The sequence below is a fragment of the Grampus griseus genome (assembly GCF_964374135.1).
Source record: "Grampus griseus genome assembly, chromosome: 10".
Classification (NCBI taxonomy): Eukaryota; Metazoa; Chordata; class Mammalia; order Artiodactyla; family Delphinidae; genus Grampus; species Grampus griseus.
In genome coordinates, this window is record NC_139004.1 from 84,198,545 (window position 1) to 84,210,906 (window position 12,362).

Here is a 12,362-nt window from a genome sequence, read left to right on the forward strand (position 1 = left end):
TTCATCTTAAGAGAAATCTTTATCTAAGGAACTAGGTATACGCGTATGGTTTGGTGTGTGAGAGATTGGTACTGAAAAGTTCCATGCAAATTGGTTGTGCACATTGTACTATATTTCATATAAAGTTGAAAAGCTTGCTCTTGTCTGAGTCCTCTGGCACACAGGACGTATTGTTGATATTTTGTTTCTCCAACTGAATTATAAGTTCCTTGGGCACAAGAATCATGACATATTATTTGTGTTAAGTCTTTGCGTTTCAGGAAATCAAAACATTCGTTGATTTGGTTTACTTAATTGTATATTATTGTATAAAACAAATGCCTCGTTTATGGTATGAATACTTTGTCTTATCAATCTGAGTTTTCATATAGTGGTCTAAGAAATTAGTTTTAAGACACATGTATAGAGTGGAATCTTTCTTTTTTTTGTTGAATGTAGATGGAATATAATTTTTGATGAATTTTTTCTTCAAAGAGTTTATTTATAGAAACTTTACATATTTTAATGAAATTTACATTCAGGATGTTTTAGTGTTGACATATATCTTTTGTCAACTCTGGGAGAAATTTGGTTTCCAGTCTATAATGCTGAATATTCTAAATATAATAAAGAAAATAAAATCAGCAAATGAAGGAGGTAAAATGCAGATTTTCCTCTCCTATTGTCAGTTGTTTGAGATTAGACATCATGAAGCACCTTTCTTACCTTCTGCAAGGTAGCTGTTTCTTTTCAAATCCATAGTAGTGTGGAAATTCAGCTCAAGAGGAGAAATCGCCTGATGCCTTATTTAATTCTACACCTCTAGGAGTTATCCCTTCTCTTTTTTCTTGAAGTTATACGCTGGCAAAACTACTGTCATTGCCCTTGCTTTTTGTCTTTGCTGCTCATTTACATTTCGACAGGCTTAAATAATGGCTAAAATGGCTGAAGTGATTTATGTCTGTAGACTGATGTCTTCATTTCCTCTCTTCACATTCCTTTTTGTACTAATGGTCTGGTGCACACCTAGCGCAGGCACGTTTTATTAGAGAGTATATTCCCTCTAAATGCTGTTCCTGAGCTGAAAGAAATGGGCCATAATCATATAAAAATAAAGTATCTCTTTGTGGAATTTACAAGAAATGGAATGTCCTTATTCCTGAGCCATAGAACATAGGGGACTTTTTCTCTCCCTATAAGATTTCTCTTTATACTAATGTGGATTAAGTGAATCACACCAACAGCTGTGACATAGAGGAAAAGGAGTCTCCTGAAAAATCTCAGTTGAAACAAGTAAATCTCTTGAACTTTCTAGTTAGCTACAACTTTCATTTTCCTGTTGAGACAGGAAAGATTGGTTCACAGTTTCTACAGATGGCTTCACTCCTAGTTCATAAAATTGCAGTTAATAATGGTGAGCTAAGATCATTCTGGATTTGATGTACTGCCCTATCATCATTGAAAGAGAATGTTTAAATCTGCTATTTAATAACTTATAGGGACTTTGCACTGCTTAATTCATCTGGTTATAGTCTCAAGGCTGACATGGCATCTTGTAGGCCTTCCATTCCATTGGGATCAACATCATCATTTTATAAGAAATGAACTTACCACTTTATAGGCTTAGTTGGAAAGAAAGTTCAACCGTCAGCTGTAGGATGTGCCATGTGAATTTAATTTGTTGACCTGTGAGAACACAGATCTCATCTTTTACTGGACCTTCTCAACATAAAAGAAGGTTATCAGAGAAACAAAATGATTCTGACTTTTGAACTTCGGTAGAAGGCCAATACATTTAAAGTAAATACTCTCCTTCCTGAAATGTTCAGTGTTCCATCAGCAGCACATGTCAGGTTCTTAAGAAAATATTATCCCTGTGGAGCAAAGCACTGAAAATCGTGGGTACTGTCTCTTAGAGTAGACATTATTTGGAAGCCACACAGCATCTGTTCTCCTTTCATTCTGGTGCTAGCATACTGAATTTCATCTGAAGAAGCATCTCTCCCCCATTACGTGTAGCCTTGTGGTGCTGTCAGTCACGGTTTCCTGCCCTGCCTAGCCAGGATGGGGACTCATGGATAAATCTGTTGAGCTTTCTTCCTTGAGATTTGGAGTCTTGAGTACAGGGGGATGAGGGGACAGAAAAAGTGTGTGGAGCTAATGTTTTAGGAATGGTGACCTGAATGTATTGTTAAATCTTGCTATCTGGATCACCAGAGCTAGATTACTTCCTGTCCATCCTGGACCTGAATTTTCCTTGTAGACTGCAAACTGACTCCCAGCCTTCCAATAAATACCACTTTTCATTAATTTAACTAGAAAAATTATCTATTACTTTCCTCTCAAAAACTACGTGATGATTAATTTTATGTGTCAACTTGGCTGGGCTAAGGGATATCCAGGGAGCTGGTAGAACATTATTTATGGGTGTGTACATGAAGTTATTTCAGGGAATAGATTGGCCCTTGAATTGATAGTCTGATTAGAGAATATCTCTTTCCAGAGCGGGTTAAGGGATAAGTAGAACAAAAAGAAAGAGGAAGGGCATATTTTCTGTCTCCACTGGAGCTAGGACATCCATCTCCTGCCCTTGGACATCTGCACCCGTAGTTCTCTGAACTTCTTACTTGGACCAGGATTTACACCACTGGCTCTCAGAACTTGGGGCTTGGCCTGAAACTACTCCACCTGCTTTCCTGAGCCTCCAGCTTCCAGACAGCAGATCGTGGGACTGCTCAGCCTCCATAATTGTATAAACAAGTGCCTCATAATAAATCCTTTATTATCTATCTATCCATCCATTCACCTTTCTTCTATCTGTCTATCTATCAACCTAGCCTATTGGTTCTGATTCTCTGGAGAACTAATACAAACTATTAAAGCTTCATTTTATCATTGTTAGATCTTGAAAGTAGTGTGTTATCCTTTCATAGTCCTTTCCCTAATTTTTTTTTGAGAATAAAATGCAGTGGGTTATATTTTACTACAAGATAAAATATATCTCTAGTAGGCATTTCCAGGGTAAAGAGTTCATTGGAATCCAACATGCTGACTGACCAAGGTCTCTGAAAGGCTTGAGGCTCGGTTCCTGGGCAAACTCCCCACACTCATCAAATGCCAGCCTTCCTTTGGGTCAAGATGCTCCAGCCCTTCTTGTTTTTGTTCACTTCCTGGAACATGACGTGTTCTTTCCTGCCTTGAAAGAAATTGTGTTTCTACTTGAAATTGTATCTCATTTCCTGTGCTCTCCCATCGGTAGATGCTTTCTCAATCTTCGGGTCTAAAGCAAAATCTCTAGCCAGCTTTCCCTGTCAGCGTTACTTAAACTGGGCACTGATCTCATATATCCTCTTGCCCAGTTGATAATCTTCATGGGGATTATCTTCAGCATTTCACACTTAACTTGACCCACCCAGATCTTCTGATTCTCCCATCTCCAGCCAGTTTTTCTCTTATTCTTCATGCAGCATTACCATCATGCAGTGTCTCAAGCCAGGAGTCAGCCTTGCCTCCTTTCTTTCTGTCGGCCCACACCAGGGCACCGGCCAGTTCAGTTGGCTCTACCTCCAAAATAGGTCCCGAATCCTATTCTACCTCTCTCACCTTCACAGTTTTATCCTATCCCACTTACTATCTTTTGCTTGGTTAACTGCAGTGTCTTCTGTTTTATTTCCGAGTACACTCTTTACCACATCCAATATAAATGAGTCCTTTTATTCCCCTGCTTAGAATCTGCAGTGGCTTCTAATTCAAATTAAGGAAAAACACCTGAATTCCTGACTGCGACCAGCAAGGTTCTACATTATTTGCAACTTGAGCCCTTTTTTTCCCCCTTTCCCTTCCTTACTCCCTCATTTCCTTTTTTTCTTCCTTCCCTTTCTTCCTCCTTCCTTCCTTCCCATCCAGCCATTCTGAGCCATACTGTCTTTAAACAGGATCTTTTTCCTGTCGGAATGCTCTTCCCAGATTTTTGCACAGCTGGCTTCTTCTTGTCAATTAAGTCTCCACTCAAATCTCTCTCCTTCAGAACTTTTCTGACCACTGATTCTCAAGGACAGTTCCCCACACCAATTTCTGTCACATCATCTTGTTTTAAAGCTTCAAAACAATTACCCTGTGAAATTATCTTGTGCTTATTTTACTTCTTTATATGACTTGCAAGGACATATTTTCACATATAATTTCTCCTTTCAGCTCTGGTTAAAAACAGCACAACACTCTATTTGACTATTACCTTCTCCTTACCTGTATTTTGGTTATTAGGTAACACATTTTCACAAGTTCATGGAGACCTCAAAACAAGAGCTAATGATTCTGTTTCCTGTGTGTACATAGTAAAAGGAAACTAAGATATGCTATTGGTGGAAATTAACAATTTAAAATAGGCGTTAATGTGACTTAATTTTTAAGCTAGACACAAAAAAGTAGCCCTTCTAAAAATGAAAATTATCTGAATGAGCGAATTAGCATGGATTAATATTTAGTCATTATAATAAAGCACTGAAATACATGAGTTCCTTGAGTGCAAAACCTGTGGCGTTTTCATTTTTTTGACATCTTTGTTTCTTCGCCTAATATGTTATCTGTGAGTTCAAGAGGAGCCTCATCAAATGCTTGTGGAATTGTATAAAGTATGCATTTTGGAATTGTCTTAATGCTCAAGATCTGAAATTATTTTTCTGAGCAAATGAAGTGAACTGTCTTCACTTGGAATTAAGGGAAGTTGCGTGAATTTATGAATGTCAATAAATGTAAGATTTATACTTTCTCTATCTCATTTGCAAACAAACCTTAATCAAGAATGAACTGGGGGCTTCCCTGGTGGCGCAGTGGTTGAGGGTCCGCCTGCCGATGCAGGGGACGCGGGTTCGTGCCCCGGTCCGGGAAGATCCCACATGCCGCGGAGCGGCTGGGCCCGTGAGCCATGGCCGCTGAGCCTGCGCGTCCGGAGCCTATTGCTCCGCGGCGGGAGAGGCCACAGCAGTGAGAGGCCCACGTACCGCAAAAAAAAATTAAAAAAAAGAGTGAGCTGGGATTTTTGTGTTATGGATTTGAGGTTTTGCATTATATTGAGAAGGAAATTTGTGTAACATGGCTTTTTGGAACTCTCGGATGTTTTCCAGTATCTTGGAATATTAGTCTCTAATACTGCTGAATTTTGATTAAATAATAACCACTGTATTCAAGATGCCAACTCATTGGTGACTTGACTCCTCTACATCAATACTAAATAAGTTTAGGGAAGTTTCCTTTAAAATATCTCTAAATAATAATTTTGAAATCACCAAAGACGGTAGTCACCATGTGACTGCTTACAGAAAAGGATCTGTAGTTTGTTCAGAGTTACTACAGAATTCTCATCTCCCAGGCTCTTTTCTTCCTGGCATTTTTGGAAAGTGAGAGAAAGCTTATTCATTGCCCTCTCCCTGTGCCCACCCCCTGGCCATTTTTTAAAAATCAAGTATTTTCTATAATATGAATTTTCCCTCTGGGGCCCACCCAGTGTAGCAGGTATGGGACCAAGTCAGCATCAGGTTAGAAGATTATAAAACTATGCTTCATACATTGAGGGCACACTCGTAACTTGGGCTAATTTTATTCTTCCCTCTATTTATTACACTCATAAAGAGACTGCTCCACTAAAACCGTTACAGAGAGCTAGTCTTCTGAAGGGCAAACAGTTTTATTTCGATCTTCTTAACTTCACATTTTGTAGGTCACACCATTGTTTTGACTTTGTGTGTATATATATATATATTTATGGAAAATCAGTTTTTAGGAAATTGTACTAGATTTTGTTAAGAGATACAAGCTCTTAGAACAGAAGTTACACACTGGTAGCCCATGGGCTGAAATAGACTCACAGAACCTGGTTTCATTTGTTCTGCATGGCTCTTTCTTGAAAGTGTTGTTTGTTGTTGTTAATTGTTATTATTTAACCTTTAGAAATCGGGAGATTTCATATAGAAATCCACTTTCTCCTGAAAATTCAGGAGACACTCTAAGAAATCGTGTGCAGCTCAAACACTGGTGATGCTGTGATCTTTAAACTGCAAATGGCAACAATTTAAAGGCTTCCATCCCTTCATTCTGATGTTTCTCTTCTCCATCAAATAGTGTAAGGAACGAGCACTGAAATGCTTACCCAGAATGCTCCCTGGTTTAATGGGGTGTTACATGCCATCTTACTCCACCTGTAATTTCCCCCCCAGTTTCTATGTTATATCAGTTTTTCCTTTGTAACCTTTTTCACGTTTGGGCCTATTTTCTTCTCCTTGTTATGACTTTCATGCTGGTCGTGTTGTCCTCACTTCAGGGCTACTGAATGCATTGCTCTCTTAGCCATCAACATCCCCCTTGCCTTAAAGTTTCCTCTGCCTGCCTCATCCCACTTTGCACTCCAGTTACAGATTTAAATGACACTTCAGTATATTAGTCCCTGACCTCAGACCTGCAGTGACAACTTAGAACCCATGTCCAACTAACTACTTAACTTATAGTTGGAACTCAGTCTCTCTGTCCTCCTTGTTTTGTGTTAATCCATACACAGGTAACTAGCCCAAATGCCCGTTTCCCTAGCGCCAAAGCGGGCATCACGCAGCCTGTGATTTGCACCCAGCATTACTCCTCTTCACCTGTGCAAATAGAGGATGACCACCTTCAAGACTGGCCTTTCTAGACCACTTTGGTGCACAGTTACACAGTACAGTTCATCTTGCCTGGTGCATATTTCACAATCATATTTTGTTTCTCTGATTGTCTTAAAACAGGGTTTCCCCAAGTATGGTCCCTGAACATGTTACTTCATGTTAACTTGCTCTTAAGCATTTATTTCTGGCCTCCACCTATATCCTCCTGAATTCCTTAAGTTGGGACCCAGGAATTTGATCAATCTAAAATTTGAGAAGTCAGGAATTTAAAGGCAAGATGACGAATAATGGTACAAGATTGCCAGGTAGTTTGATAGAAGGTAAAATAGGATTCAGTTAACTTGACTCCGAGTGCATTTTCAGGTTTATTGGTGTGTTTCTTAAACGCTATTTACCCTAATTGTTAATAAAAGCTCTGGATGTTGCTTTAAGCAGCTCTTTGACACCATTGCCGAGGCCATCAGGCCCATGGTGCATAGGAGAGAAAGTAGAAGGCAAATAAGAACCTCTTCACCTTTCAGGGGAAAGCAGGACAATTAGATAAAATTCCTGAGTGCAAGACTGTGTTTCTGTCCTTCTTTCATTTTTTAAAATTGTTCTGTGTTATGCTCATGCCTTGTCTCCAGTGATACCGCTGTTAATAAATGTTGACTCGAACTGGGTAAATTGAATGTTTGAAGATGAGAAGTTAGAGTATCAGTACTCAGGTTGGCAGTGATGGTGCTAACTCCTGTTGGTCCCATGCTCACTCTGAGGTCAGGTGCTGTGCTCAGTGGTTTATGTAGATTATGCCAGTGAGTGCTTGCTGCAACCCTAATAGGGCAGTGCTGTGATTCCCTATGTTTTAAACATGGCCAGTATTCAGCTGGAATTGCAGAGGGAGGCAAGAGGCACTGTGATGGGAGAAGCAATTACTTTTGCTATTCATGAAAAAACCTTTTGAACCACTTTCAAGTGTCTTCAGTCAGTCCTCCCTATCTATGGGTTCTGCAGCTGTGGATACAGGGGGCTGACTGTACCATGCCATTTTGTGTAAGAGACTTGAGCATCCTTGGATTTTGGTATCTGCAAAAGGTCCTGGAACCAATCCTCCTGCAGATACCGAGGGATGACTGTATTTCTTTTTCTTTTTTAAGGGGGATGGGGTTTGATAAATTTCAAATACTGATAACTGTTGGAGAAGGCATTGTGACAAAGTGGTTTAAGGCAAAGAACAGAATTTGGAAGATTTGGGTTCAAGGTTCAGTTTGCCACTTAACAGCTCTGTAAGTTTGAGCAAGATCTAGTTTCTCTGAGCCTCGGTCTTTTAATCTGTAAAATGAGACAATACTACTGCACACCAAATGGTTGTAGGGACCATGGGAAGGAATTTATATAAAATGCTGTGAGAGAAACAATGGCAGGAATGACTGAAGTGTCACGAAGGACCTCCGTGTTTGCTGTCCATGCTGAACTTCGGCTGAACACTCAAAAATAAAGCTGCTGAGTAGTTGCTGAATTGCCAAAAGGAAACAGTAATGCTGAGACCTGGACTTTCTTTGGACTAAGGAAACCCTACCTTTCCCTAGTAAGGGATGAGACGTGCTTGATAACTCAGTTGTATATATGGAACATATTTACCCTCCAATCCAAATCTTTGGTAAACAACTTGCCTAAGCCTGCATGAACTTCCTCCTTTTTTCCATAAAACCCCCTGCCTGTTTTCCTCTGTTGAGACACTATTCTGGGTTCCTCCGGAATCTGTGATTCCCCAAATTGCAATTCTAAGATCCCAAATAAACTGCCTCTTTGCGTCTTTATAGATGTCCTTTCTGTTGACAAAGCTATTAAAATATACAGTGCTGGTACTAGTGCAGATTGTTCCAAGTGTGAACCAGGATCTCAAAAAAAACATTATATTATTTTGAATCATGCTTTAAAGAGGAAGAAAAAACACAACAGTAATGAGATCTCTCTCCCGTAATTTCACAAGTAGGTGTTACAGTCCTTGGCTGAGGAATCTGCAGCTCAGAGAGGTTGAGCAACACGGCACAGCCAAACAGCCAGTAAACAGCCGAGCTGAAGTTTTAAACCTTCACCTGCCTGACTTTAAATCCTCTGCTCTTTCCATTGCACCAGGTTGCTTTAAAAAGAAAAAAAGGGCTTCCCTGGTGGTGCAGTGGTTGAGAGTCTGCCTGCCGATGCAGGACACGGGTTCGTGCCCTGGTCCGGGAAGATCCCACGTGCCACGGAGCGGCAGGGCCCATGAGCCATGGCCAATGAGCCTGCGCATCCGGAGCCTGTGCTCCACAACGGGAGAGGCCACAACAGTGAGAGGCCCGCGTACCCCCCAAAAAAAGAAAAAAAAGCCAACATAGATCCTTTTTCTTAACATTAAAACAAACAAAAAAAGACATTTATGTTCAAAAACTAACTCATCCTGGTAATTCCCAATTAAGATGTTGTCATCTTGCATCTGGCTGGAATCCCTTTTATGATACAGTAAACATAATTTGAGTGTAGCTTAAGTGAAGTGTCCAAATAGGCTAAAACAGGTCACCTAGGAAGTTAGATTTTGTAGATTATAAAAATTTAATCCTAAATTGTACTTAATGGAGACAATTTTTTAAAATGGAAATTCTTCAGGAAGCAAATGACTGGTATATCAATTTTTGTCATTATTTCTCTATGAGACATCTATAGCATGGGCAATTGAAGCAAAAGAAATAAGATAAACGACACTCTAAGTCACAGTGAAGAACTTCTCTGTCTTTGCGGGCTTGGTCTTCTCAAGAAAAACACAGAGGGATCTTTGGCCTGAGTTCAGTTTTTTTACTTCTATATTGTTTTTTTAAAGATTCTATTTAAAAGATTGTTTAATAAAAAGAAGTTAGAGAATTTCTTAGCTCTGTGGCTTTTTGAAGGGAATGATTCTGAGAATACATGTCTGTACCCACTTTTATCCTGAAATAAAGTCTTCACTGGAGATGAGTTCCAGCTATTAAATTTGATTATGGGGCCCTGGGGCAGAAGGATAATCTTTTTTTTAAAAAAGTGGACAGTTAAAAAACGAGGATGGGGGTAAAGCAGGATTAAGAATAAGAGTGGATAGAAGAGTACGTGTGAAGGTGGAGGTGTTGATTTAAACACTTTAGGAAAACTTTCTGAGCACAGATCATGTCCTGACAAGTAACTTAAACATCTTTTCTATGAAACAGTGTGTAAGGTGGTAGTTCAGTTTATATGCTATGGAGTCACATAGTCTGGGATCAAATCCCCGCTCTGTTACTTCCTAATTTTGTAATATTAGGCAATTTACTTAAACTCTTTGAGACTCTATTTTCTTACCTGAATATTAGGAGCGATTAATGCTTCCTAGGGTTGTTGTGATGATTCAGCATAATCACTAATGCACATTGTCATCGTGTTTGATGTCATGATTATTATTATTATTATTGGTGTTGTAGAACTTACTTGACATATATATTAAAGTCTCCTGTGACCTTAGAAAACAATTTTGAGGCATGGCAACTACTTAAGAGCCGTCTTTTAACAACAGAATAGATTCAGGAAATGAAGTAGAAGACACAACTTATCTATTTAGATAGAATATCAAGTTGGTTTCCTTTTAAAGATGTTCATAAGAAGATTAAAGACATTAAAGATGTTCATAAAAAGAAAAGATTATGAAACCAAACCTTCTAGTAAATAATCATGAGTTTACACGTATTTTAGAAAGTGCACATATTTGTACTTCTCCTAGGAGGACATATCGATTTGTGTGTGTATTTCAAGCAAGCATCTTAAGCACGTCGTGCTTGTGGCTGACAGTGCTCTCCCGGGGGAAGGTGGCTTCTGTAATTGCAGTGAATGGCAATTCTATTTGTAGACATGACTTCCTACAGCCTGCACTCCTTTCTGTGATTATTATTTAAAAAATACTTGTCCTCAAATTATTTCATCTTCCTGGCTACAAGGGAGAAAATTCTCCAGCACAACAAGAACCTCACAGGTAACGTGTATTTGAATTGAAAATGTATATCCTCTTACCCATAAAGTCATCTGAGTGATCTCTGCAGTCTAAGGAATACAAAAAGCATTTCAATACTAAACACCCTCAAACTACCACTTAGGCCAAAAAAACAAAGAAAGAAAGAAAGAAAATCAGAAGTATTAATGTCATTTGAAATGCTGGGACATTTTTCTTCTTTCTTCCACACTCTTTTTTGCTTATAAACAAAAGCACAATTCTCACATTGATAGAAAATCAACAGCAAGAGGACTTACCTTCCTTCAACCAAGAAATGTTATTTTTGTCATTTTCAAAATGCTCAGCTGTTCTGACTTTTATCTTTTCCAGCTCAGTTTCTGACATCTAAGTGGAAACAGAATTGGTTATATAAAAAATTCATTAAGAGCCCAAATTTATAACATGGAGCCTTATATTTAGAGACAACGCTCATATTAGAGGAACATTTTATCTCTGTAGTTTTTCAGCTCCCTGTCTAACGTTAAGTCTTACATTTTATCCATGTATAGTATTTTACAACACTGACATTGAAAACGAAACTTTAGATGATATTTCACTTTTCAGCAGTCAAGCTTGCTGTGAGCTCTGATTTCTGAATACGAAAGAAAAACAGATGAACAAGTAGCCCCAGATTTGTCAAAACCCAAACATTCAGTGGCTGTTTTAATGCATTTCTTAATAGCCTAGAGAAAAGCATGCTGCAAAGTGACGTGCAAAGCTAGAAAGACTAATAAACACCAAAGGACTTTTCAGCAATGTGCTGGGTAGAATGAGAACCTTATGACCTCAGCCAGGCCAAGCTGAGCTTCCTGAAGGTGTTGAGACCTATTAGGTATTCTCAGTACATTGCACTTGACTTCCTCCATGGCTTGGTTGCAGTGAGCTAGGATGCCCCACTTGCATCAGCACCTCGATGTACTTACCTGTTTGTTCCTAAGGGAGGAGGCCCAAGGCGTGGGACGGGGGAGCAGCGTGCCGATGCTCTGGGCAGCCTCCCTTCTTGTCTCTCAATGTCCAGCATTCCTCTGCCCTGCCAGAAGTGAGCGAAGAAGCAAATACGCTCCCTCCCTGGGTGGTGCTAGATTTGTATTGCTGCCAGAAGCATCCAACTTGCGGCTGAGAGGGTTTTTTTTTTTAAGGTAATGTAAAGCCTGTGGTTCAAAACAATAAAAACCTTCTCCAGGCCAGCACTTATTTAAAATGACACTCTGCAAGATAGGGTGAGAAGAATGAACTCTTTTCAAATGGACGGAGTTTCTCCAGTCTCCTTCTTTCCACACCCGCCATTCATCACTTACAGTTAATATTAAGGATGTGGAAAGAAGAGATTGAAAAATATACGTAGGCTATTTGTGTTAAAAGAAAAGGAAGAGAAACCTCTCAGGGTTTATTTTCTAGAAGTTCACCCTGCAGCTGCTGTTTCAAAAGGCAAGTTTTTCTAACGTTTTATAGACAACAAGAAAACATTTCACGTCCTTTTGAGAGTCTGCAGGTATTCCCAAAAGAATTTGGAATCACATTCCAAAGAGGATTTGTCATTAGATTCTTAGGCAAAGATAGTACTGTTTTCAACAGAAGGTTAACAGCAGAGAGCATAACCCATAACCCTTAGGAATGCATGATAATAAATAGTCCAACATTCCTAAATGTTGTTTTTTATTTTATTTTATTTTTATTGGAGTACAGTTGCTTTACAATGTTGTGTTAGTTTCTACTGTAAAGCC

At 39.2% G+C, this 12,362-nt stretch overlaps 1 protein-coding gene across 1 annotated transcript in view; it reads right to left on the reverse strand.

Moving 5' to 3' along the window:
- The window catches only part of MDFIC2 (MyoD family inhibitor domain containing 2), a gene marked incomplete at both ends in the record, with an annotated part of 99,368 nt that extends 88,385 nt beyond the window's left edge, over positions 1-10,983 (reverse strand). Inside the window, one exon of the mRNA XM_082663538.1 lies at positions 10,896-10,983. Within this exon, the coding sequence (XP_082519664.1) occupies positions 10,896-10,983 (88 nt within the window). The remainder of the gene's footprint in view (positions 1-10,895) is intronic.
- Between the last annotated feature and the right edge of the window lie 1,379 nt (positions 10,984-12,362).